The following is a 23,572-nucleotide window of genomic DNA, read 5'->3' as shown; positions in this document are numbered from 1 at the left end:
GCGATGACCCCACTTGAGTTTAATGGGCAATTCGACAGAGCAACGACTTGAGCACAGACCATCTCTGGACCTGTCGAAAGTCTGGACCTGGCTTCTGGACCCCGATGCAAGCCTTGTTTGTCGAGCGTCATCGGTCCCCCAAATCTAATCGCACGTGCAGCTTAAAGTCGAAGTTTTGGCTGATCGTCAATTCGTTCATGACAACAATTGCAACGCAAATATAGCCCGGAATGGCTTCAAATCCACAGGAAGGGCAACCTCAGCCCGGCGACAAGACTCTGCATGTCTGGTCGAAACCCATAGAACAAACCGGCGCTGCTGCGACTGACGGACAAAATGGTGCAACATCGACGAATACTCGACCGACTATTTCTGAGGCCGTGTCTATGATCAAGAAGGATGACTTTACCAACATTGCGAATACTCCCTGCGCTCGACAAGGTTTTATCACAGGAATTTCATCTGGTGCTGGTATTGGAGGATTGAGGTTTGTCATTAAAGGTTAGTCGGCTACGGAAAACATTATAGCACCGGGCATAGTCTAAAGGAGTGTAGGAAATGCTGGCAGCGCTGCAAACTGGGCTGTGGGCGTCTTTGTGCTCGGAAGCATGGCATCATACGAATGGTGCCAGTACCTACGCCGCGAAGAACGTCGCCAAATGAAACGACACATCGAAGTGGTATCAGAGAACAGAAGGGAGCAGGCAAGGAAGATTCAGGAGGCAAGGATGGAGCACGATAAGCTGGAGGCTGAAAAGAAGACGGCAGGGAAGCCATGGTACAAGATATGGTAACCATTGAGCTGAGCTGTCATGTACTATTTGTGTGTAAGAGTATATCTTTTGCATTGGGTATAGCTACGGACTGTAGATAAAGCAAAAACTGTAAAATACCGCCCAAACGACAAGAAAAGGTGCAGAAGTGCTTGTGTGCATACAGCACCAAATCGTAATAACTGTGATCCCTTCGAGACCAGGGTATAATAGAGGCCAGGTGAGGCCTTTGATGTATTCTCCAGCAACTGTTGTGTTCCGCTTGGTACAAAGATAATAATAATAATAAAGGTAAAAGATGGTGTTGACCATCGAGGTAGTGCTTCCGATCCGTGCAAAATCCCAAACGCCTGCGTAGCCGTCAAACATGTCTATAACCGCTTCATCGTTCAACCTATCCATGGCTTCAAGCCCAGTATGCGCCAAAATGATGTCGTTATCCTGTAGTGATGGCTACTTTGGAAGCATCCGTGTCTGTGAATCTGACCTTTCTCGGTGGTGACTGGTCGTCTGATTTGAACTTGACTCCTGAACCGCAACCTCGTTGTTGGCGACGTCGGGCTCGTGCATCGCTTTCCTCGCGTTTGCGATACTCAGCCATTTGCTGCCTCCGTTTCATGGCGCGGGCTTGGGCAAGAGCTGGGGATGGTTTGAAGCCGATTCCGTTAATTCCAACACCATCATCGTCCTCATCTTCAGGGTCGTAGATAGTAATTTCATCTTCGTGCCACGTCAATGCGGCTCTGACAGGGTCGACAATTTGAACTTCTTCCTGGTCTGAGTCGTCAAATGGGCGTCTTGATGGTCGCTTCATGCGTAATGGTGGTGAACCAGTTCTCTTTTTGACTCTTGACTTTGACTCAGACAATCTGTTGATAGAAGGATATGCATGATGCAGGTTGCCGTCTGTTTGCTTCAGATGGCGGTGTTGGTGTGGTTCTTTGACTTGTACTTGCACACAACTTTCGGAATCTGGCAGCGGTTCACTGGAAGGTCGTACAGATTTTCCGTCGAGGTCAACGACTTCTTGCACAGTTGGGGGCGTATCCGCTTCTCTCATGATCTCATCGGGCTTCTGGCGCTTCCTAATCGACTCATCCATGAGATTATCGTTGTCTTCACTGCCGCTGACGGTTGCCCCGCCCCCACTTTCCAGCGCGAGCCCACGGAACTTGTGGGTGACCCATGACCGTGGGCTATTGCTTCCATCTTCAGTCTGTGCTGTAGAAGAGGGAAAGGCAAATGTTAGAGGATCGAACTCGAAGGTAAATTGTACAGGCGGTGTCCAAGATGCTTCTCCTCTCTTGCGTTTTGGCGTGTTACTTGTTTGCGGTGACGTGGTAGCCATGGTACATTGTTTGAGGGAAGTCAGCTCCAAGCAAGGATCAAAGAGCCTCAGATGATGAATGAGCGAGATATTGTTGGCGATAGAATGGATCCGCTGAGTTGATGGGACTGGACTGGACTGGATCGAACTGGATTGTAAACTATTGGCTTTGGTCTGTACCGGTCGCAGTTGCGTTGCGCAAGCACCACTTGCTCTTATTAAGGTCACTTAACTTTAGTAAGTTGCTGTAGGGTATCCGTAGACCAGAGAGGGGAGTACAAAGGGATAATGTGACATGAGGGTATAATCCAATTGGGTCTCTGATCTTTGTATCTTGTGAAGATTACTGTACTTATTACTGCGTGACTTTGAGTACAAGGCCAAGTAATAGCCTCGTGATTCACCCGCAATTTCAGCGTCACATTCGGATCCGATCCAATGTTGAGGTCACGTTCGATCTATCTCCAGCCCGAAATTGAATCGTAGATCTACAGCTGATCACCACATGTCAGAAGCTAAAAGCATAATAGCATAACAGGGTCAAATATGATTGTAAAAGATATGAATTAACTGTATAAAATCCTACTCAGTAGGTATGTGAAAGATTATCTTCATGTTTACGCCAACTCGTGCAATGCCGGATGCAGCTTAGTTTTCCCATTCCCCTAAATCCATGCCCCAACGCCACTAATTCCCAGTATCAAACCACCTAAACACCACTATAACCAGATCTCAGCCCACTAGCCATCGATCGATTCAGGCATATGCGTACAAATTTCGTTGATTTTGTGAATGGATGGTAACGCTTTTGTTCCTCGCTAATGACCGTGAATTTAAAAAGAAATACACCAGAATGAGCGATCGTCTCTGGGACGCTTGTAATCAAAAGAAATTGATGACCAAGCCAGTTGGTCTTTTGATGTTGTAAGACGCGCAGTGAATAAGATGTTTATCTGTTGTGGATTGCCTGTACATTGTCAGTTGATACGAATCAAAAGAATAGCAGTTGAGAATACTCACTCGAAGCATCTTGGCTCTTGCACCAACAGTGTCAACACCAAGTTGTTGCAAATCGCCATCTTCCATGCGCGATACCTGAGATGGAGACAATCCACCCAGACACTGCTCATACTTGTGAAGCCTCAGAGCTCGAAGCCATTTGGCAGCCCAGCGAGGATCTTGAGAGTTGTGAGGAAATGCAGGCATGACCCATTTGGGCTTGACTGGTGGTTGAATGATGAGAGCTTGCTGTTGTTTCCAGAGCTCCTGCTTGCGCTCCTTGAGTGCTTGGATCAAGGGCTCGATTTCTCGTAGGCTTGGTAGTTCAGCGATGGAGGTGAGGGCAGATTCTCTTTCGGTGTCGTTTAACACTGAGAACCATGTCTTGATCATTCCAACCTCACTGTTGACGTTTTCATCGAAGCCAGAAGAATGGTTGCTGAATGATAGAGAAGCAAAGCTTGAAGTTGGTGATCCTGAGTAGGAGCTTGATAGACTGGAAGAGTATGAAGACATGTTGAAGGTTTGCTGTGTATAATTCGAAAGGCAGAAGTGGAAGTGATTAGAATAAGACAAGGAGCAATAGAGAGGACAGATAGAGCTTCAAGTATTATATCTTGTTCAGCACAATAGCAATCTGACTCAATATATTGATGGTGGATTGATCCATGGCGTGGTCGATCTGACGGCGACCGGGGCCTTATGGAAATAAATCACCTCAGGTCATAAGTTGGTTGGAGCTGAATTGAGCACATAATTTATTAAGGTGCCTCTGCCAGAGCACAAGAAGCCACCATTCTCGTCTCAGAGCGCCCTGACCTTTTACAATCAACATTCGATGCGCTACCAAATCACAGATCCAATACGGGCCTTCTAAGACAGCCCCTTGGCAATTTCAGCCTATTTGCTCGTGACAATGGAAAGATATTAACACCATATCTCTTGTGATTTCGGCGTGTCTTGTGAATAATGAGTGCTTGAGGTAGACGATGAGCTTTGTGAGGTGAGAGATATATGAGCAAGTTATTTCGAGTTGTTTTACTCCACTACCGCTCATACACCAAACAAATGCACAAATGCCGGCAGAGGCCAGAACCGTTTCATCCATGTCATAGACTTACTAACGATTGGCTATCCTGTTCTAGTTAGACAGAGTTGCTTCAAACATTGGTGCTCCCGTTACGCTCGGTCCTGGCTCACCTGTGATACATCGTCTAGTCTTATTAATAGGCGATATCTCGGAGGCTAGCTTCTCACTGGCTAACAAGGTGTCTCATTTCAATTAATCTATTCGATCTCTCGACCTTGATGGCGGGGTATGCTTAATGTATATGAGCCGAAATGTTTATATTAACGACTTATCATGAAACATGGAAAGAAATTTGTGAAACATTGCAGGAACAGCTCAATATATGTCGCTCATGCCCGACTTGTATGACTTCCAAGGTCATCAATGACATCTCAACTTATATATTCTTCATATTGCCACCTCTGACGAACTTGAAATCGAAAATGATGACGCAGAGTCTGGTTTCTGGTCAGTTTCGTATCATCACTCAAGACACACGATGATGATACGGCCTGAGCGTTATGACCGAGCACAATCTCAGCGTTCACTGCGATGGAGATCAGCAGATCAGAAACTCGTCGTTGAGGCAAAACTTGTATGACAAAGTATGAGGCTCTTGCGTACGTAGCTTATTTGACAAGTTTAAATGAACGTCATGGTAGTTGTAATTCCTGACTAAATTCGACTCTAATGTGCTTTTGCTGGGTATCGCTAAATAACAGATTCATATCATATGCAAAAGACATGCACATCTCAACGCTTCAAATCAAACAGACCACACTCTAACCACAGCAGACTGTGGCCTCCTCAATCCCCTTGTTCTTGTCCTCGGGACCGTCTAGTCCTTCCAAATCGATCCTCACGACGAGCCAGTCGCAGAAGAACTTGCCCAACCCGCTACCGATAAAGATGCAGATAATCACATATCCGTTAAAGTACATTGCCAAAAGCATCACAATGTAAGCCCCTCCGAATGTAACGGCGTGGATAAAGGCGCGGATAAACTGCTGGAGAGGCGATGCGCGGTAGGTGAGAGTCTGTCGCGTGGGCACAACTGCTCCCGTGCATCCGGCAGCAGCGAGAGCAACGCTGTGAGTCGTAGCTTGGCGTTCGAAACCTCGTTGAAGAAGAGCGTCGTATTCCTTTCCTAGACGACGGAAGAACTCGACGAGAATTACCAAAAGGATAACTCCGATGCAAGTAGCGGCCATCATTCCTTGGTTCTTGATCTGCCAAGATGAGGCAAGAAAGCACGCGTCAATGGTATTCCAATTCCATAGCATCTGAGACTTGAAGTTAGATATCAATTGGTGGGATTTTGAGTTAGGAGTCAGTCATTACCTCGACCTTGCAGGCCACGCCATCGCTGCTCATTCCTCCGTGGTTCATGTTTGGGATAATTGAGTGATTTGCTTGGTTTGATGGGTGGTTATCAGGTAATTATGTGTGATTGAGGTATTGGCAAAAGCAGATCAAGGAGGGTAGATGGGGATTAGAGTTAGAGAATGAGTGGCCGACTCAGGGATAATAAGTAGAGTAGATGAGCCAGGAGTTGTGAGGTCCACTGAGAATGATTGAGCTGGTTCCAAGAGTTCTTGGTCTTGGAAGATGTAGATATCAAGTCCGGAGAAATATGAAGTGATATCAGTGAGAGGAGCAAGACAAATGTTTAAGGGTCTTGCCGCGGGAACAGATGGATATTAATGAGGGGATATTATTCCATGTCATGGCGAGATCCGAATCTCTACTAGTGATTAATGGGCAGATAGTATAAAACATGCTCATATCGAGGATGAGAGTCTCGAAATCCGGTACTGCGGAGTCTTTAGAGACTATAGTGGAGTTTTGTAGTGGATCATCGCCTGAAGATCCCGGTAAAACGTGCTCATTTCTGCTCAACTCTAAATCTTTCGCCTCTCACCTCCAAAACCTTGAGGGTTACTTCTTTGAGTACGAGCAAGTAAACAGGAAACGTTTACTCAATATGGATTGTTTCGCCGGGCCAAGAACCTCCGAGTCCTCCCTTTTATCATCATGTCCACAATTAAACAACTCCTCAAACATGCTCAAATGTTGGGTCTAGCCCAGTTCTAGTGGAGCCTTCTATTCCTTTAGTCTTGGGTAATGGCTTGGGTGGTCTCGGCAAACACCTTTGATTCTTATTTCTATCTACCTATTAATGACATCTCTCGTCCTCTAATTTATGGTCTATTCTACTTGACACTCAGTTCATCTCATCTCTGGTTCGTTGGTTGCAGGACATCCTTCACTCTGACCTTTAATCCTTATGGACCAATAAGGTGTTGTACTTCCAACCATACACTCAATCCTCCTACCTATACAGCAACCACCACCACAACCTCACAATGGCGTCCTTAAATGAGCTGGATGCTCGCCACATCCAAAACATGAGTGAGGCTACAACTCTTGAGCCTCACTGGGGATACGCTGATCGTGCTCTTCCCTGCACAAACGACAAGGGCTCTTGCGAGTACCTTGATCTCGTCTACCACGCTCACGATGTGAGCATGCTCTACAGCGCAATTCTCTGGGCTACTATCCTCGGAATCATCTTCATCTGGGCCATTCTTCGATTCGTCGGCATCCCCTCAGCTCCAGCGATCGCTTCTGGTGTCAACTCCAAGGCTGGCCTCACCAAGGTCCGCCGCAGCATCGCCTCTTTTACTCGACGATATCTTCTCCCCGACGCTTGCCGCACTATCTTTGGCCGAACTACTCGATTCCAAGTTGGCGTTCTCCTGTCTCTTGTCGGTTATCTCACTATCTGGAGCTTCGTTGGCTTGACTTATCAGACTTGGGTCACTCCCGTCAAGAACATGCCTGGAGTCTACAACACTCGCACTTCTCTGGGTCCTTGGTCTGATAGAATTGGTATTCTGGCTTACGCCCTGACTCCTCTGTCTGTTCTGTTGGCCAGCCGAGAGTCTGTCCTTTCACTCATCACCGGCGTCCCCTACCAGAGCTTCATTTTCATGCACCGTTGGTTGGGTTATGTCATCTTTGTCCAGAGTGGCCTTCACACAATTGCTTGGTGCATTGTTGAGATCAAGCTTTACCAGCCTCAGCCTGATGTTGCCGCCAACTGGATTGTCCAGGAGTACATGATCTGGGGTGTTGTGGCCATGACTTTGCTGCTTCTCCTTCTCATCGGCAGCACACCCTGGGGCATTCGCATGACAGGCTACGAGTTCTTCCGCAAGTCTCACTATGTCCTCGCCATGGTTTACATTGGTGCATGCTGGGGTCACTGGAAGCAGCTCAAGTGTTTCTTGCTGCCATCTCTCCTTTTCTGGTTCATGGACCGTGGATTCCGACTTCTTCGAACCGCCTACCTCCACTACCACCACCTTCCCTCTGGAAACATGGGTTTCCAAGCTGCTCAGGCTACTATCACTCGATTCCCTGACGAGGAACACGGCGACATTCTCCGATTCGATCTCCAGAACGACCAAGACCCCTGGAAGGTTGGCCAGCACTACTTCCTCTGCTTTACTGAGAGCAGCATCTGGCAGTCTCACCCTTTTACTCCCATCAATGCTCCTTCCGTCGAGAACGGCGTTGTGAAGCACTCGTACATCATGCGCGCTCGTGGAGGTGAAACCAAGAAGATGGCTGAGCTGGCCGTCAAGAAGCTCCAGACCTCTGAGACAGTTACCACACCCATCATTCTCACCGGCGCCTACGGTGAGTCCACTATGGACCACGTCACACCTGACACCAACATTGTCTGCGTCGCTGGTGGTACTGGTATCGCCTATGTTCTCCCCGTCCTCCTCGAACTCGCCCGATCACCCATCTCTCGAGACCGCAAGATTGAGCTCATCTGGGCTATCCGTCACACTACCGACGCTGAGTGGGTTCAAGAAGAGATGGATCTCTTGCAACAAGCCCAGAAGGCTCTCAACCTCAAGATCCGAGTCTACGCTACACGAGACGCCAGCAGCAGAACCGGCTCCCAAGTCCGAATGGAGGACGAGAAGGATGCCAAGGATACTGCCAGACCTGTTCCTTCATCATCTTCCTCCTCTTCCGATGTGATCGACGAGAGCTGTGCCTGTGGCGCCGACGTCCCTGTCCGCAAGATCGGTCAAGGCATCGAGGATGAGGACCGTCACCCCAACCTTCCCAAGCTTGTCAACGACTTTGTGAGCAACACCATCACTGGTCCCACAACCGTCTTTGCTAGCGGCCCTGGAGGCATGATTAGCGACCTGCGCACGATTGTGGCTGGCTGCAACTCTGCTGGACAGGTTTGGAAGGGTAATGAGCGATTCGATGTCAAGCTGGTCTGTGACGACCGCCTGGAGTGGTAAGAGAGCGTTGGCTCATGATGGGAAACATGATTTGGATTTTTTGTTTATTTAAGATACCACATCTCGCGATTTATGATTTTGATAGCGTCTTTAGAGCTACAAAAAGTTGATAGTGTCTTTTGAACACACTTCTCACGTATATATATAAGACTACACAAATCTAGAAAGTACATTATTGATACTTAAACATCTGCCTGTTCCATTTGATATTAGCCTATTGTAAATCTTCGTTGAGTCTTGGTGTTTGCTTACACCTGCTGTGCCAAGCTGCCCTGTAGCTGTAACTGCAGCTGTGAGTTTAGTTGTGGAACCAATGGACATAGCTCCATGATGACGATCATGGGTTAGAGACACCTTCAACCTGTCAACAGCAACACAAAATGTCTCCATAGAACAAATGAAATAGTCCGAAGTACTGCATAGTCTAATTTGAGCCTCAATGGAATAATAACAAACAGACTACTGCATAAGCCTACCAGAAGCCTGGGACTAATATTTGGTCATACAACCGCACCACTCATTATGTGATATGATGGAGCACCCATGACACAAACACCCCGCACTCGAACTTCCACAAGGCACTTCGTGCCCATGACATCGGGGGTATTCGGCCCAGTTCGACCGAAGTTTCAAAAGAAGAGACAGAAAAAGAACTCATAGTTAATTGGACTATTTTACCAGAGAACACAATCAAATACCCCACGGCTCATGACCTCGAGTGACCCCATTTGCAGTTTAGCCTGAAGTCGTGAGATGGAGTGTCATGATGGGTCCCCCAGCTTTTCCCATTTATCCCACATCCCATAGTCGAGTTATACAAAGATACAACCTGTATACGTACCTATATAAAACTGGCTGCATCTCAGATCGGTTCAATTCCGTCTTCTGAGTTACTTGTTCTCTTTCATCCTTGGCTCTGTTCAACAACCAAACTATATAAACCCAACACCACCCTCATATAAATCTATATCCTCAACTTAACCCATAAAAGTGAGATCACAATGGCCAACTCTTCCATTTCTTTCCTGCCTCTCGGCGCCATTATTCAGTCCCTCGTCGTCAACGGCGTCAACATCGTCCAGGGCTTCCCCACACAAGAAGACTATGAGAAGCACAACTCCCCTTACTTTGGCGTGACCGTTGGTCGCGTAGCCAACCGTATCAAGGACGCCCGCATCAGCAACCTCAACGGCAAGGAAGTCACTCTCGCCGCCAACGATGGAAAGAACCATCTCCACGGCGGCAAAGTTGGCTGGAGCAGCCGTGTCTGGGACGGCCCCAAGCCTGTCGGTACCCGCGAGGTTCCTGGCGTAGAGAATCTTGAGGGCGGCGAGAGCGTTGCTTTCACGCTCACCAGCGAGGATGGCGATGAGGGATACCCTGGTACCGTCGAGGTCACCGTTACTTACACAACCGGCACACAAAAGGTCGACGGCAAGGACGTCACTGTTCTCGCTATGGAGTACGAGGCCAAGCTCACTGGCGGTGCTGACGAGACTGTTATCAACATGACCAACCACTCTTACTTCAACCCCAGCGGAAAGGAGACCATCGCCGACACAGAAATGACTCTTCCCACAGCCAGCTACCTCGCTGTTGGAGATGATCTCATTCCCACCGGCAAGATCGAGTCTTTCCCTGGTGTCACTGCCAACAAGACCTTCACTCTCGGTCCCCAGGAGCCCAACATCGACCACTGCTTCGTCCTCAACAAGGAGCCTTCATCCGTGCCTCTCGACACCCGCAGCCAGCCCCTCAACCTCAACGTCAAGGTCCACCACGCTGGCTCCGGCATCAACCTCGAAGTCTACAGCACTGAGCCCACTTTCCAGATCTACACCGGAGCCGGCATTGACGTGCCCGCCGTCAACGGTCTGCCTGCCCGCAAAGCCCGTGCTGGTTTCTGCTGTGAGCCTGCTCGATATGTTAACGCGGCCAACGTGCCTGAGTGGAAGAACCAGGTTCTGCTCAAGAAGGGCGAGACATACGGTGCTAGAACCGTCTACAAGGCGTGGTCCGATTAAGATGGATAGTGTATCAAAAGGAAAAGAATATCAATTGGACAGAGGCTACTTATTAACGCCTAGCTATTTTGAGACAATTGGAAAACAAAGCCAAGTAATTGCCATCTCCCTAATCCTGTGTTGTGTTGTACAAATTTTCTCATCATACATCCCGTCGTCCTTAATTATGTTCCCATGGATGCAATAGTAATAGGGGTAGAGTTCCTTGAAGGCCTTAGTCGGACTCGGAGTCATCACCCAAGAATGCCAAATCCGCCCTGGCTCTCTTGCGTCTCGCGGCATATGAGCTTTCTCCTTCATCGTCGTCGTCGTCATCATCATTATCATTGTTGTCGTTGTTCTCGGCGTCACTACCGTCGCTCTCAACAATCTTCTTGCTCTTACTTCGGCTTGCACGACCACTTGTCTCGACACCCCACAAGGAACTCATTGCCTGTGCGGATTCGACTTCGGCAAGGAGCTCACGTCTCTCCTTGATCTCTCGAGCTTTGGCTTCTGAGAAGCGGCCGTCCATTCCAACATCGGAGAGCATCTTCTTAAGGTGACGGATCTTGGCTTTAGCGTCATCGCCGTACTGTTTCAGTTCGTTGTGCCAGAGCTTTCGAACACCGCACTTCACAAGATAGCCTTGTAGTCTTTTGATCTCCTCAGTGTTGGGGTCGTCTGACACAGAACTCTTCTTTGCGGCGGCCTTGGGTGCTTTTGCTGGTTTGCTTGCGCCTTCCTTCTTTTCCTTCTTCTTGCGTTTGGGCTTTGGCGGCTCATCGAGCACGTCTGACAGCTCTGATTCATCGTCAAGAACTTGTTTGTCCTCGCCCCCCTTTGCGGGTGACTTTTCTTCTCCTCCATCCGAGTTTTGAGCCTCTGCAGAAGTCTTTGCCTTCTCATCAGCTGGTTCATCGTTTTTAACATCATCTTCCTTCTTTGAAGGCGTTCCGGCATCCGAGTCCATGGCAATATCTTCATCTTCATCCTCATCCTCAGAAACGGCTTTCTTTGATTTGCGCTTTGGTGCTGCCTTTTTCGGTGCTGCCTTCTTTGGCGCCGCTTTCTTTGGTGCTGCTTGCTTCCGCTTCTTTTGGGGCTTCTTCTCTTCACTCATGTCACTCAACTCACTGAGCTCGCTAGATTCAGTGGGCGCAGACTCTAGATCAGATTCTTCCTTTTTAGTAGCCTTTTTCGCTTTTGCTTTAGGCGTAGGCTTTGCTTTAGGTGAACGCTTCTGACGTTTGGCTTTTGGCTGAGGGGATTCGGCCTCTGGAGAAGAGCGTTTCATGCCAGCGGCCTTCTCGTCGTCTCCATCTGAAGCAGCTTCCTTCTTCTCTTCGGGAGTCCATCCATCCATAAGTTTTTCCTAAGAATAGTGTCAGTTTGTGAAATGGGATAAGAATGGTTATAAGTGAAACTTACGACTCTCTCTTTGATGATATCCTTGCTCTTCTTCTTCCAGTCGTCACCCGCCAGGAAACCATCATCGAGACCGAGGTTCTCTTCGGTTTGCTTGCGAACTTTGTTTACTGTAGTCTCGTCGGGCGTAGCTTGATAGACTTGATAGGTCGCATCAAGCAGTGCTTGCCTGATTTCGTCATTTGACGGCGCCATTTTTGAGGTGTTATAGAATTATGATCAGATCAATAATAATCTTGAATTTTATCGGAGTTTACAAGAGAACCGAAAACGAAACTCGAAAGTGTTGTTGCACTTTATAAAGAAGAATCGATCGAGTGTGTTCAGTTTGAGTCGCGTCTGAACGCGACAAAGAGTTCAAGGGTGAGCTTGGACGATTTTGTGGGGCTTCCCGGAGCGGGTAGGAGCTTCTAGCCAATAGAAGCTTGTACCTGCCACTAACAATCCTTTGATTCCGGATTGTCTTATTGAGTTACACTCGACGCAATGAAATTGTCATTGTTTGTGGACTATTAATAGGTATCTAATTAGCAACATATTGACTTTACAGTGAAGCTTTATAGATATCATTCAAATAGAAATCAATTCTAGCATCGGGTGTTCATGGGCTAAGTTCAACCTGCCTCTTATACCTCTTTAGTGGAGTACGGCTACTAAACTTGGCATCTTTCTTAGACCTAAACTCATACTTTCAATACTTACATCACTTACCAGTTACCACTTCCCAGTCGTCTCAATATGTCAGCTTCACTAGCACCAGAATGCAACGAAATTAAGGAGTATGCTCATTTCTGACTACCGATTTCAAGTCTCATCTAATTCATAATTTTAGGCGCTATGATACGTGCTTCTTAAAATGGTACAGCGAGAGTATGTTCTTCCATGCTTTGTCAGTGGCAGGACAAGACTAATCAGACCTAGAGTACCTTCGAGGACAAGAAAAGGACAACAAAGAGTGTGCAGACATGTTTAAAGAGTATCAATCTTGTCTCAAGGTTAGTTGGTTGAGCTTCGAAGGACTTCACTTGCTTACAGAGACCATAGGTTGCACTGAAAGACCGAGGTGTGGATAAGTTGGTGGCAGAGGCTCGTGAGGAGAACAAAGAGAATGACTTGAAACATCTAGGGGCCAAGAGTACGTTCTTCTATTATTCTTTTCAGTTCTACTATTGCTAACATGATTATAGAATAAGATGCATCATATACTGGCGAATACGGCGTTGGTAACCGCAGAGGTTGGTGGCTGTCATTGGAATATTCAGTGATCTGATCTTTCGAGATGTAAAATTCTACTCATTTCCTGAAAAATAGAATACAAAACTCTTATTCACGTTGTCCCTCATCAATATTAGACCATTACCTTCACCATGTTCTCTCTGCCTGCATCGTCATCGCCCTTTAAACTGCGGAATCAACCCGCTAATTACACGTGATCTTGAAATTATGGGTGGATGGCCCACTGTTAGCTCAGTCTTGACGTTGCTCTACAGCTCAAGGGACGACACGCAGGGGGGACCAATCAACTCAATCTCTTTGTATTGAGCTGGCAATTCCTATTCCTTTCTAGAATTTGTTGACTCGAGGTTCCATTCAGCGAGTCCAATCGTTTGAATCGCTAAATATCCCAGCAATTGTGACTATCAACTTATTCGCTTGCCCCCCTCCATTCGACCTACAGTACGGTCAAGTCGCTTCATCCCGCCAGCAAACCCACTACCGCAGCTTGGCACAGATAGACTTTATATCCAATCCTCTAAGCTTTCACCCGAGGACGGCATGTACTGCCACGAGGAATAGCGCTTCTATGCACCCCTTTTCTATTCTGACGCTCGGCATCTTCGTCGCTGGCTACATCACTGCCCGTTGGGATCTGGTTACTCGTCTTTATGAACTTGCCATTTTTGCCTGGGAAAACGGTGTCGTCGTAAGTTGCCAAAGCCCCTCGTCTCGTCTCGTTTCCAGGCGCAAACAAGATATAGAGCTAACAATCAACTCCATGTAGACGCGCGCAACAAAAGCCTTTGCTGCACTATCTGTCTTTTTCCTTGCCATTTGCGCTCCGACCGTCTTACTAGCCAGAAAAGAAACGAATCTGGTACGCTCGATTGCAACATCCCGACGCCGCTGACAATGGCTAACAAGATGGCTTCAGCATCCACGACGAATAGGAGCCGGTGTCTCTGCGCGGGAGCAGCTTAGAAGGCGTGGTTCTTTCTAGTCATATAATTCTGGCCGACATAGTTGCTGGTCATGGTAGAGCATGATGGGTTGATGAGAGTGTTCTGGCCGACGGACATTCGCAAGTCCGATCGCCCTGGAGTCGTGGTAGGATGGCGCAATTCTATACTGGATGTATTTGTTGTGGCCATCCTTGAAGATGTTGATGTTAGTCCGACGCATTGGATTCAACATGAGGACAAGACTGACCGTTAGCAGGCACGAAATACCGAATTCCACCTCAAGTCCGGTACCTTCTTCCGCAGCGAACTTCACCCGAATAGCCAGATCACCGAAATGTGCGGCCACAGCTCAATGCATGTGCTTGGACTCTCGAACGCTACCGACACTGCGGCGGCAGACCCCTCGTGGTTTTGCGCGACAACAAACTCGAACCCGCGAGAGCCACAAATCACATGCGCAAAGGCTGCCAGTGTACAGCTCATCCTCTATGATCGTCCTCAGCCTCAGGGGATGCAATACGTATCATTGAATCCAATCGCTCTAGCGCTTGGGCACGATGGTTCATCATTAGGCGACGCACCAGTGGCAGAAGGAGAGCAGGAGACACGAGAACGTCAAATGAAGGAGGAGAAGCGCAAGCTGGTCGAGAAACTCAAACAGCATACCATCTTCAAGCGAGTGCCCTCTGCGCGCGATAGAGCTCTGCCAAAGATCATCAATCAGATCAATTGGTCTTGGGAGCTTGAGAAGACATTGCAAAAGAATGTAGGACGATTGGGGTCAAGGCCACGACGCAGCCTTAGTGTGTCTGAGAGGGTGGTTGAGACAGCATCGACAATGCGAAACTATGTCATTCTGCAATTGTGGACATGGTTTACGCTATATCTCTTTCCTACGATACGCAAGACCTTTGTTCTGGTTCTTATGGGTCATCGCATAATGGCAGAGATGTTGCTCATGCTGCTCGAGTTCCGGCTCAAGCCTGGTGGTGCAGCTCTCAAGGACATATCGGCCACAGCACAGCAAGTTGAGATACGACTTCAACAGTTTTGTTATTGGCCGATGCAGTACATGACTCTGCGGCAGCGAAAGAACAATTGGGCCAGTGTTACGACAAGCCATCCAGACTATATTCGCTTCTATAATAGTCTGTGGCTCGTTGCCAATGATGTTATTATTGGCATTGCACTTGGATCATATATAATTGAGAACGCAGACTGGGTTGCCATGCAGATTGGAGATCTGCTGCGCACTTACACGGTCGATGCACTCCAAAGCAGTATTTCGTGGCTGATGGGCTGGCCTGGTGGTCTCAAGCTTAATGGCGAATTGGCAGCTTTTCTGGGAGATCTGTTCCTTTGGGTCATTGATTACTGGTCCAGTAGGTTGTCTTGGGTTATGAGATAACAATCGGATGTAACTAACTAACAATTCATAGGCTGTATCGAAAGCCTGACTCCAGCATTGCCCAAAATGGTGTGGTTTATAGGATTTTCCTCGTTCGCTGGTGCCAGCATGCCAATTGCTATGTTCTCCGATATGCTCTCGACCTTGACTATTCACATCTATTCATTCTATCTAGCGTCTGGGAGGATATACCACTGGCAACTCACGATACTTCGATCCCTTTTCCATCTTTTCCGCGGTAAAAAGCACAACGTTCTTCGCAACCGTATCGATTCTTGCGATTATGACCTGGATCAGCTTCTTGTCGGCACCATCCTGTTCACACTGCTCTTCTTCCTTCTGCCGACGGTCGCCGTGTTTTATCTCAACTTTGCCATTGCGAGGATGGCCATCATCTCTCTTAAGGCTGGATTTGATACCCTCCTTTCATGTCTGAATCACTTTCCGTTGTTTGCACTCATGTTGAGAATTAAAGACCCGAGGAGACTTCCCGGTGGCATACGATTTGAGCTTCGAGATACCCACGACTATAGACGCGATGGCACGAATAATAGCAACACTGATGGGCCGCCCCCTACCTCGGTCATCTACCTCAAGGTTGGCAATATCAATTTCTTGTTACTTGGCAGCAGCAGCTAACATTCAGTCAGTCAATTCCTTTGACATTCCGAAAAATGTTCAATCAATACTTTCAGATGGCGAACCGCATTCGAAAGCACTACCTCTCGCCTAAAGTCTTCTTCTGCCTTCTTACGGGGAAGTTTGTGCCGCCTATCAACCGCAAGAAATTGTATAGTCTACAATACAGCATGTTGCCGGCGAGTCGAGCGACTATTTGGGAGATGTGGAAGGCGTTGAACACAGAGACAAGACCTACCAAGCGAATGCCGATACCTTATATCCCACCATTGCCCAATGGGGGAAGAAGAACTTCAGCGAATAATGGACGGGCTAGATAAAACGATAGACATATAAACTGTTTGATGTATGAATAATAATGAGTGGTGGTTCTGTTACTATGAATTGTTCAACTGGTAGTGACGAATGTTATCCATGACAATTAGTCAAGTCGGATCGTCTACGAAATCGATCGAGGGATCGAGTGTAACTCACCAACGTCAGCTGTTTGAAGGGGATGCACTTTTCATGCGCCGAGTCTGACTCGTATTAAGCAGTGCATAAAGGTAACGATTTGGCGATCATCGGGGCCACGCTAATAGATCAAGGCATCATTCTACAGCTGGGCTGTAATTGCTTTACTCCAATAAACAAGATACAGGCTTAATAATAATTCAACAGTAAATCCATAGTGTTATTCTCGCCCCATCCCCGGATCAGCGGCCCTTCGAGTTGCATGACTTGACCTTTGCCAAGATGAATATCTCGGGCCATTCTATGATCCATGGAGATGGCTAGTGTCTGCTGATCTTGATGTTTTGTCAAGGGACCAAGATGGCATGGATCTGGTAGTCTTACTGACCATCATGAACAACCAGTGCAATCAAGACAATTTGTCTCTGTATCCAATCGTGTAACATTGTGCTGTAGTGTACTGTACATCAAGGCACCATTACCTAGCGGCACAGCAACGTTCCCCACGCTTCATGGCGTCAAGCTAACCCTGTAAAGAAACACAGAAACTCTACAGAGTACAGCCAGGACCCTTTAGAACGTCAAGCTTGTTTTCTCTTACGGCGGAGACCAGAACAAGTTAGTTGCTGTTGAGTGTTCGGCAGTCAAACTAAGTAATGACGACAAGCTTGTTGTTTCAGTGCCAGTGACAAACTGACAGGGTCTTGAAAAAAGACCAAAACCTTGTCAGATGTCCAAGGGTCCCCTCCAAGTTCTCGATCGTGGGCTTCTCGGTCCACCTCAACATTTCTTGGTGATGATACTGTAGCAGGTATCTTCAAAGGTTCGACTGACCTAAATTCATGACCCCACCATTTAGTCAAGGGTCCAGAACCCTCCCCAGCTTCTCTCCACTATCTAAGTTAAGTTGCAGTTCCAACTCAACTCAACTTGAAAGACGACCCATCTGATATATAGATGGTGGTGCCACGTTCTCATCAACAACACCACCTCTTTTTCTCGTCCCACGCTTTGTGACGCCCGCCAATACATCAACCATCCACCTATTTCATCCCGTCCATCCATCTATAAGCAGACTGTACAACAGTCATCCAGGGCAAACTACTACTCCACCTGCCACCACCTTCAACAGCATCTTCCCATTCTCGACTGCACCATCAGGTGGCATTGACGTCACTGACTCAACTCCGATTCATGATTGCGACCCTGAAAGCTGAAGGGGACACTATTAAAGTCGTACGGAAACGAGGGGTAGCACCACATTATCCTGGGGTAGGGAGGAGCTAGAAGCCCATTGTAGCATCACCTGCTGCGGCTTATTTCACTTCCTGGTAAGTGATTGACCCCCATGCATAGAAATCTCCAGGTTTAGAGAGATCGGCTCATGGTCCCTTTTCTGTGCAATGACCTTGCTTGAGGGCGTTATCGCCAGTATATAAGCACTGCAATACTCTGCTGTTCCTGTCATGCCATTGCTCTTCTCAAGACAAGTTTTGAGAAAGTGACTATTCAGTAAATAACAAATATTGACGTTATCCATAATGAAAACACAGGTTCAAACTGCAAGCCATCCCCACGACCCTTGGGCTGCCACCCATCAGGTCATTCTTCAATCAGCCACCATGGATCCCAAACAGCGATTCTACCACCATTTCTTGGAGAGCGTGACAGGTGAGGACTGCAGTGATCGTGGTGTTTCCTTTCATGCCTAACTTTATGCTGTGCAGTTCTCCAAGACCTCGTCAATGAGCTACCTTCTATTGCCAATGTCGGTGGTGAGCGCCAAGAGGCTATTGATCACATCCTAGCCAGCATTGCAAAGCTACAGAACGAGGTGGCGGATGCTGCTGATTATACTCCTTCTTATGATCGAAAGCAATACTCTGAGGTTAGATTGTCATCTTCAACGATCAAAGTATTTGACTAACATGCTGCATAGACTATCAAGACTCTACAAGACAAGCTCAACGAGACCATAACTAGGATCACACCCAAATCAAAGTTCCAATTCCGTCGCGTAAAAACCAATCATATCGATATGGGTGCTCCTGAGAACGATCCCCGTCTTAGCCCCGGAAGCCTTTCACGCACAAAGCATGATTCAACTGTTACCACTGGCATGGCCAGCCCTCCACCCATGAAGGAAGATACGCTCAGCGAGCTACCGTCTAAAGAGACATACAAGAACTACAACGAGGAGATGGAGAGACCCAGCGCCTCGTCCCTTCGAAAGCCCAGCTTCTCAGCAGCAAAGAACATCGGAATCTCGAACCACTCAAACCTGCACATCATCTTGCCATCCTCAGCGTCACGCGCGACCTCATCTGGTAGCCTGACTGATCTCAAGGGCTGCATTATCGACATGTCGATTCCAACAACTGAGGGCTCGGCATTCCCTGGTCTTGCTATCAAGAATGTATCCAAGAGTCTCATTGTCGGAGGCCGTGTTAATGGCGCAGTTCATATCACAGGAGTGTCAGATAGCACTATCGTGGTTGTAGCCAGACAAGTTCGAATCCACGAGTGCAGTAATGTTGACATCTACTTGCACTGCGGAAGTCATCCCATCATTGAGGATTGTTCTGGCATGCGTTTTGCCCCGCTACCCGCTCCATATGTAAGACTCGCTCGCATCTCATATAGTATGTTTGCAGCTGACCAAGAACAGAGAACCGAAGCTGAAGAGCCAGATGAGAACCAGTGGGACCAGGTAGATGATTTCAAGTGGCTCAAGGCTGGCCATAGCCCCAACTGGACCACTCTATCAGAGAATGAGAGACTCAGCGACGACCTTTGGAAGGATGTTGTGCCTGGCCAGCCTGGCGTGAGCGTTGAAGAAGCTCTCAAGAAGCTCAATATCCCACGAAGATAAGAGTGATGAGGAGTGGTCCGTTGAGAATGTTTCGCACAATACCGATAAATGATATACGACGATTTAATTAGAAAGCAATACAATAGCATGATAAATACGATTTGTTTGACCCTGAGACTCCAGACACCGTGCTGGCAAGACAAGATGATAATGCTATATGGCCGCTTCAAATATCACAAGTGACCCATAATAATTCGACACGCCGTTTATGTATCATGACTCCATTTTGTCACCAGCGCTGACCTCGTCCTTTGGATCTCGTCCTGTGGCTTCGTCTCTCAAACGTTGAAGAAGGGCTCGCTGCTTTTCGATGCGTGTTTCAAGTTCGCGGATCTCCTCATTTTGTTCTGCGATGGATCGGTCCATATCAGGCAATTCGCGAACTTGCGCGCGAGCTCGCTGCAGCTTATGTTTTAGCCCGTCAGTAGCTCCAGGCACATCTTTGAAAGATAAAGTAGGTCCGGGTGCATTGTTTCCTGTAGTTCCTGGCGCAGGTTCGGTGGTGATGCCGGCCGAGGATTGAATACCGGCGCGGACGCGCGCAAGAACGAGGGAGAGCTCGGAGAGGGCATCGAGAGTATCGGGAGAGAAGGTGGGCGGTAGAGCCAGTGGGTGTGGGCCAGGAGCCGACGCCGACGCGGAAGCTGATGACGGAGACATGGTATGTCGAGTTTATGATACGATTCTGCTCTGCTTTGACCGTTCGAGGGTTTTTGCTCGTAAAGGATGGAGGAAGATGATCAGACGAGGTCGATGTGGATGCGGTGAAGTACAATGATTTGATTTTGATTCGAGACGAGCTCCAGCTCTATCGCGCAGCTCGGGGAAATAGACCGGGTGGAACCTCTCAGCCTTGCATGAGATTCAAGTCCCGTAAATAGATGGAATGATTTCACGTTTATCGCCCTGCAGAAGGTGGTGGGCAAATGGTAGACATCTATTGGGCCGATGCGCCGTTTTGTTGTTGAGTGAACGGTCCGAAAGAGAGGGAGAAGAGGTGAAAGGGTTACAGTGTGGGCTCATCATTGTACAGTATAGTGAGTGTGTTTCAAGGCATATAGCACAGTGTCAAATCAACTCATATCACTAAATGGCATGACATAAACCCCCACCACAACTAACGTGTTTCCTTGCAAAATCAATCATCAGTCCCCATCAAATCACGCATCATTTCCTTTACTCAGACTATTAGGTACAGGTACCTCTAGACAAGGCCCGAGTTACTCTCCGTCCCTGTCTTATCCTTATCTGTCTCAACCCCGAAACCTCTTCTTTATACCTCGACTTGTTTCTTCTTTTTCTTTTCTCTTCCTTTATTGCTTCAGTGCAAACAGAAGGAACCAACAAGTATCCATCATGTCTAAGACCGACCAAAAAGCCTGCCTCAGTACGTCGTCATGCCCCGCCCCCTCCATCAACTCCAAACAATTCCATGCCCCGCGATCGCGATAGCAATTCATGCCTCGTTCTTCTGCGCTACACTCAAAAGACTGTTTCTACAGTTAATTGAGCATTGCCTGAGGAGTTGCGATCGGATTGTGTCATTCTCTTTCCTTGAATCATTCTATACTTGGAAGTGACTTGGCTAATTATGTTGTTGCACTCGTACAGTCGTCATTGACGGTTGGGGCATTCCCTCCGCCGACAGCCCCAAGGATGGTGATGCCATCACCAACGCCAAGACCCCTGTCATGGACGCTCTCTACAAGGACTCCAAGGGTTACACCGAGCTCGAGGCCTCATCGCTGGCGGTTGGCCTTCCCGAGGGTCTCATGGGTAACTCTGAGGTTGGACACTTGAACATTGGTGCTGGACGTGTTGTCTGGCAGGACGTTGTCCGAATCGACCAGACTATCAAGAACGGCGAGCTTAGCCAGAACGATGTTATCAAGAAGACCTTCCAGAGCGCTGCTGCTGGAAACGGCCGTCTGCACCTCTGCGGTCTCGTCTCTCACGGTGGTGTGGTAAGTCATATCATGATCAAATCCTTCTTTTTCGAGTCGATCAGTCACTTACAACCATAATAGCACGCCAAGCAAACCCACCTCTACGCTCTCCTCAAGGCCGCCAAGGAGTATGGTGTGCCCAAGGTCTTCATCCACTTCTTCGGTGATGGCCGTGATACCGACCCCAAGTCCGGTGCTGGCTACATGCAGGAGCTTGTCGACACTGCCAAGGAGATCGGTATTGGCGAGATCGGTACCGTTGTCGGTCGATACTTCGCCATGGACCGTGATAAGCGTTGGGACCGTCTCGAGATCGCCCTCAAGGGTCTCGTCCACGGTGAGGGTGAGGCTTCTGAGGACCCCGTCGCTACCGTCAAGGCTCGATATGAGCGTGGCGGTGACCTGGACCGAGATGAGTTCCTTACTCCCATCATTGTCGGTGGTGATGAGCGCCGCATCAAGGGTAAGTTAAGCTGAATATGTGCTTTTGAATGGCTTCTAACATTTACAGATGACGACACTGTCTTCTTCTTCAACTACCGATCCGACCGTGTCCGCCAGATCACCCAGCTTCTCGGCGACGTCGACCGATCTCCTCTTCCCGACTTCCAGTACCCTAAGATCAAGCCCCTTGTCACCATGACCCAGTACAAGGTCGACTATCCTTTCGAGATCGCTTTCAAGCCCCAGCACATGGGTAACGTTCTTGCTGAGTGGCTCGGCAAGCAGAACGTTGAGCAGGTTCACATTGCTGAGACCGAGAAGTACGCTCACGTCACCTTCTTCTTCAACGGTGGTGTTGAGAAGGCTTTCCCTCTCGAGACCCGCGACCAATCTCAGGATTTGGTCCCCTCCAACAAGTCCGTCGCCACCTACGATCTTGCCCCTGAGATGTCTGCCGATGGTGTCGCCGACCAGGTTGTCAAGCGTCTGGGCGAGCAGAAATTCCCCTTCGTCATGAACAACTTTGCTCCTCCTGACATGGTTGGCCACACTGGTGTCTACGATGCCGCTGTTGTTGGCTGTGAGGCCACTGACAAGGCCATTGGCAAGATTCTTGAGGGTTGCAAGAAGGAGGGCTACGTCCTCTTCATCACTGCTGATCACGGCAACGCTGAGGAGATGAAGTTCCCCGATGGCAAGCCCAAGACCAGCCACACCACAAACAAGGTCCCTCTTCTGATGGCCAACTACCCCGAGGGCTGGAGCCTCAAGAAGACCGATGAGGGTGTCCTCGGTGACGTTGCCCCTACTGTCCTCGCTGCCATGGGTCTGTCCCAGCCCGAGGAGATGACCGGAAAGTCCCTTCTCGAGAAGGCTTAATTATGATGACGATGACGACTAAACGTTCCTAAAATAAAAAGAATCCTACGGGATGGTGTAGTAGTAGTGGTAGTAGTATTAGCGATTTGTTGAGTGTTGGTTATCGATAAGTGCCAGTCGATGACATAGCCTTTGGAGTTGAGGACGGGTAGAAGTTATGCTCGGCTGGATAGACTTAGAGTCGATGGTTTTAAAACAGTAAAATTACCAAGAATAGAGGACGATAACGTTGTTTCTCAACCGATTTCTCAACTTTGTATCATTCTTCGTTTACAAGACTTAACGGGTTAACAGCCATGGGATACTATTCCAGGTATAGTGGGCGACGACAACGGTCATCTTCATGTGTAAGCTATAGATCTCTTATTGATTAGTATCAGAACATGATCATTACTTTGTATTTGTCTCCTGGTTAGGTCGTTTTTAGCTCCATGGTAATCGTATCTCTAATACGCTGGTATAGGGTGGGCACAATGGCAACGCCTACGAAACACCCAGCAAAAGCACAACCATAAGTCAATAACCATATTTGTCACCTGCTGAATTACTTAGTAAAGTTTCAAATTTGTGTTTTGACTAAATTACGTGCTTGACTGGCTAATATCAGAGAAGCCAGCTTTAGTCACAATACACCATGTACAGCTGTAGAGAGGGCCCCATTTAAAACAAGGTAGCGAAGAACACTGCTCAGTTCTTCGGGTCGTTTCGAAACCGCAACAGTATTATCCGAAAATTTACTGACTCAGTATTGGCTGTATGTAAAAATCCATTACTCATGCACCCAGTGATTTTGACTCAACTTGTTGCCACTGGACTAT

General features: G+C 48.0%; 11 protein-coding genes across 11 annotated transcripts; 6 read left to right on the top strand and 5 right to left on the bottom strand.

The window, feature by feature from the left end:
* Positions 1 to 17: 17 nt before the first annotated feature.
* Positions 18 to 1,002, top strand: B0J16DRAFT_54357 (uncharacterized protein). Its single transcript, XM_046134029.1, has 2 exons — positions 18 to 501; positions 556 to 1,002. The coding sequence occupies exons 1-2, from the start codon at positions 231 to 233 to the stop codon at positions 792 to 794; spliced, it is 510 nt and encodes a 169-aa protein (XP_045986014.1). The 5' UTR covers positions 18 to 230; the 3' UTR covers positions 795 to 1,002.
* B0J16DRAFT_54358 (uncharacterized protein) lies at positions 1,003 to 2,586 on the bottom strand. The gene has a single exon (XM_046134030.1). It carries the CDS (start codon positions 2,119 to 2,121, stop codon positions 1,210 to 1,212), a length of 912 nt encoding a protein of 303 aa, XP_045986013.1. The 5' UTR covers positions 2,122 to 2,586; the 3' UTR covers positions 1,003 to 1,209.
* Positions 2,587 to 3,049: 463 nt separating this feature from the next.
* On the bottom strand, positions 3,050 to 3,615 carry B0J16DRAFT_315794 (uncharacterized protein; the record flags this gene model as incomplete). Its single annotated transcript, XM_046125272.1, has 2 exons — positions 3,050 to 3,067; positions 3,121 to 3,615. The coding sequence occupies 2 exons, from the start codon at positions 3,613 to 3,615 to the stop codon at positions 3,050 to 3,052; spliced, it is 513 nt and encodes a 170-aa protein (XP_045986012.1).
* A 1,195-nt stretch (positions 3,616 to 4,810) lies between these two features.
* On the bottom strand, positions 4,811 to 5,751 carry B0J16DRAFT_54288 (Ctr copper transporter family-domain-containing protein). Its single transcript, XM_046134028.1, has 2 exons — positions 5,510 to 5,751; positions 4,811 to 5,451 (listed from the first exon to the last, which is right to left on the bottom strand). Exons 1-2 carry the CDS (start codon positions 5,555 to 5,557, stop codon positions 4,951 to 4,953), a joined length of 549 nt encoding a protein of 182 aa, XP_045986011.1. The 5' UTR covers positions 5,558 to 5,751; the 3' UTR covers positions 4,811 to 4,950.
* Positions 5,752 to 6,155: 404 nt separating this feature from the next.
* B0J16DRAFT_332338 (ferric reductase like transmembrane component-domain-containing protein) lies at positions 6,156 to 8,697 on the top strand. Its single transcript, XM_046126702.1, has one exon. It carries the CDS (start codon positions 6,535 to 6,537, stop codon positions 8,500 to 8,502), a length of 1,968 nt encoding a protein of 655 aa, XP_045986010.1. The 5' UTR covers positions 6,156 to 6,534; the 3' UTR covers positions 8,503 to 8,697.
* Positions 8,698 to 9,187: 490 nt separating this feature from the next.
* Positions 9,188 to 10,571, top strand: B0J16DRAFT_332337 (galactose mutarotase-like domain-containing protein). Its single transcript, XM_046126701.1, has one exon. It carries the CDS (start codon positions 9,504 to 9,506, stop codon positions 10,524 to 10,526), a length of 1,023 nt encoding a protein of 340 aa, XP_045986009.1. The 5' UTR covers positions 9,188 to 9,503; the 3' UTR covers positions 10,527 to 10,571.
* Positions 10,572 to 12,255, bottom strand: B0J16DRAFT_368375 (uncharacterized protein). The gene is made up of 2 exons (XM_046130214.1): positions 11,937 to 12,255; positions 10,572 to 11,880 (listed from the first exon to the last, which is right to left on the bottom strand). Exons 1-2 carry the CDS (start codon positions 12,126 to 12,128, stop codon positions 10,741 to 10,743), a joined length of 1,332 nt encoding a protein of 443 aa, XP_045986008.1. The 5' UTR covers positions 12,129 to 12,255; the 3' UTR covers positions 10,572 to 10,740.
* Positions 12,256 to 12,671: 416 nt separating this feature from the next.
* Positions 12,672 to 16,480, top strand: B0J16DRAFT_353590 (N-acetylglucosaminyl transferase component-domain-containing protein; the record flags this gene model as incomplete). The annotated part of the gene is made up of 10 exons (XM_046129320.1): positions 12,672 to 12,712; positions 12,766 to 12,803; positions 12,855 to 12,928; positions 12,978 to 13,072; positions 13,731 to 13,857; positions 13,936 to 14,028; positions 14,193 to 14,318; positions 14,370 to 15,495; positions 15,553 to 16,118; positions 16,154 to 16,480. The coding sequence occupies 10 exons, from the start codon at positions 12,672 to 12,674 to the stop codon at positions 16,478 to 16,480; spliced, it is 2,613 nt and encodes an 870-aa protein (XP_045986007.1).
* Positions 16,481 to 17,846: 1,366 nt separating this feature from the next.
* Positions 17,847 to 19,592, top strand: B0J16DRAFT_54171 (tubulin binding cofactor C-domain-containing protein). The gene is made up of 5 exons (XM_046134026.1): positions 17,847 to 17,944; positions 18,167 to 18,284; positions 18,341 to 18,501; positions 18,553 to 19,230; positions 19,282 to 19,592. The coding sequence occupies exons 2-5, from the start codon at positions 18,236 to 18,238 to the stop codon at positions 19,483 to 19,485; spliced, it is 1,092 nt and encodes a 363-aa protein (XP_045986006.1). The 5' UTR covers positions 17,847 to 17,944; positions 18,167 to 18,235; the 3' UTR covers positions 19,486 to 19,592.
* On the bottom strand, positions 19,498 to 20,258 carry B0J16DRAFT_54200 (RNA polymerase II transcription mediator complex subunit 9-domain-containing protein). The gene has a single exon (XM_046134027.1). It carries the CDS (start codon positions 20,143 to 20,145, stop codon positions 19,699 to 19,701), a length of 447 nt encoding a protein of 148 aa, XP_045986005.1. The 5' UTR covers positions 20,146 to 20,258; the 3' UTR covers positions 19,498 to 19,698.
* Positions 20,259 to 20,530: 272 nt separating this feature from the next.
* B0J16DRAFT_332316 (BPG-independent) lies at positions 20,531 to 23,118 on the top strand. Its single transcript, XM_046126700.1, has 4 exons — positions 20,531 to 20,872; positions 21,097 to 21,449; positions 21,513 to 21,894; positions 21,943 to 23,118. The coding sequence occupies exons 1-4, from the start codon at positions 20,842 to 20,844 to the stop codon at positions 22,752 to 22,754; spliced, it is 1,578 nt and encodes a 525-aa protein (XP_045986004.1). The 5' UTR covers positions 20,531 to 20,841; the 3' UTR covers positions 22,755 to 23,118.
* The last annotated feature ends 454 nt before the right edge of the window (positions 23,119 to 23,572 follow it).

This window comes from Fusarium flagelliforme (assembly GCF_020744385.1).
Source record: "Fusarium flagelliforme strain FIESC 12 MPI-CAGE-AA-0113 chromosome Unknown B0J16scaffold_2, whole genome shotgun sequence".
NCBI lineage: Eukaryota > Fungi > Ascomycota > Sordariomycetes > Hypocreales > Nectriaceae > Fusarium > Fusarium flagelliforme.
Note: the sequence above shows the minus strand (reverse complement) of the source record. Positions and strands in the feature narration are given on the sequence as shown.

Bases quoted from the DNA above. Each gene is read 5' to 3' on its own strand.
- B0J16DRAFT_54357 (XM_046134029.1), top strand. From the start codon at position 231: ATGGCTTCAAATCCACAGGAAGGGCAACCTCAGCCCGGCGACAAGACT. The intron at 502-555 runs GTTAGTCGGCTA...AAAGGAGTGTAG, and splicing joins ATTGAGGTTTGTCATTAAAG to GAAATGCTGGCAGCGCTGCA.
- B0J16DRAFT_54358 (XM_046134030.1), bottom strand. From the start codon at position 2,121: ATGGCTACCACGTCACCGCAAACAAGTAACACGCCAAAACGCAAGAGA.
- B0J16DRAFT_54288 (XM_046134028.1), bottom strand. From the start codon at position 5,557: ATGAACCACGGAGGAATGAGCAGCGATGGCGTGGCCTGCAAGGTCGAG. The intron at 5,452-5,509 runs GTAATGACTGAC...TTCAAGTCTCAG, and splicing joins GCGTGGCCTGCAAGGTCGAG to ATGCTATGGAATTGGAATAC.
- B0J16DRAFT_332338 (XM_046126702.1), top strand. From the start codon at position 6,535: ATGGCGTCCTTAAATGAGCTGGATGCTCGCCACATCCAAAACATGAGT.
- B0J16DRAFT_332337 (XM_046126701.1), top strand. From the start codon at position 9,504: ATGGCCAACTCTTCCATTTCTTTCCTGCCTCTCGGCGCCATTATTCAG.
- B0J16DRAFT_368375 (XM_046130214.1), bottom strand. From the start codon at position 12,128: ATGGCGCCGTCAAATGACGAAATCAGGCAAGCACTGCTTGATGCGACC. The intron at 11,881-11,936 runs GTAAGTTTCACT...CACTATTCTTAG, and splicing joins ATATCATCAAAGAGAGAGTC to GAAAAACTTATGGATGGATG.
- B0J16DRAFT_54171 (XM_046134026.1), top strand. From the start codon at position 18,236: ATGGATCCCAAACAGCGATTCTACCACCATTTCTTGGAGAGCGTGACA. The intron at 18,285-18,340 runs GTGAGGACTGCA...TATGCTGTGCAG, and splicing joins TTTCTTGGAGAGCGTGACAG to TTCTCCAAGACCTCGTCAAT. The intron at 19,231-19,281 runs GTAAGACTCGCT...GACCAAGAACAG, and splicing joins CCCCGCTACCCGCTCCATAT to AGAACCGAAGCTGAAGAGCC.
- B0J16DRAFT_54200 (XM_046134027.1), bottom strand. From the start codon at position 20,145: ATGTCTCCGTCATCAGCTTCCGCGTCGGCGTCGGCTCCTGGCCCACAC.
- B0J16DRAFT_332316 (XM_046126700.1), top strand. From the start codon at position 20,842: ATGTCTAAGACCGACCAAAAAGCCTGCCTCA. The intron at 21,450-21,512 runs GTAAGTCATATC...CAACCATAATAG, and splicing joins TCGTCTCTCACGGTGGTGTG to CACGCCAAGCAAACCCACCT. The intron at 21,895-21,942 runs GTAAGTTAAGCT...TAACATTTACAG, and splicing joins TGATGAGCGCCGCATCAAGG to ATGACGACACTGTCTTCTTC.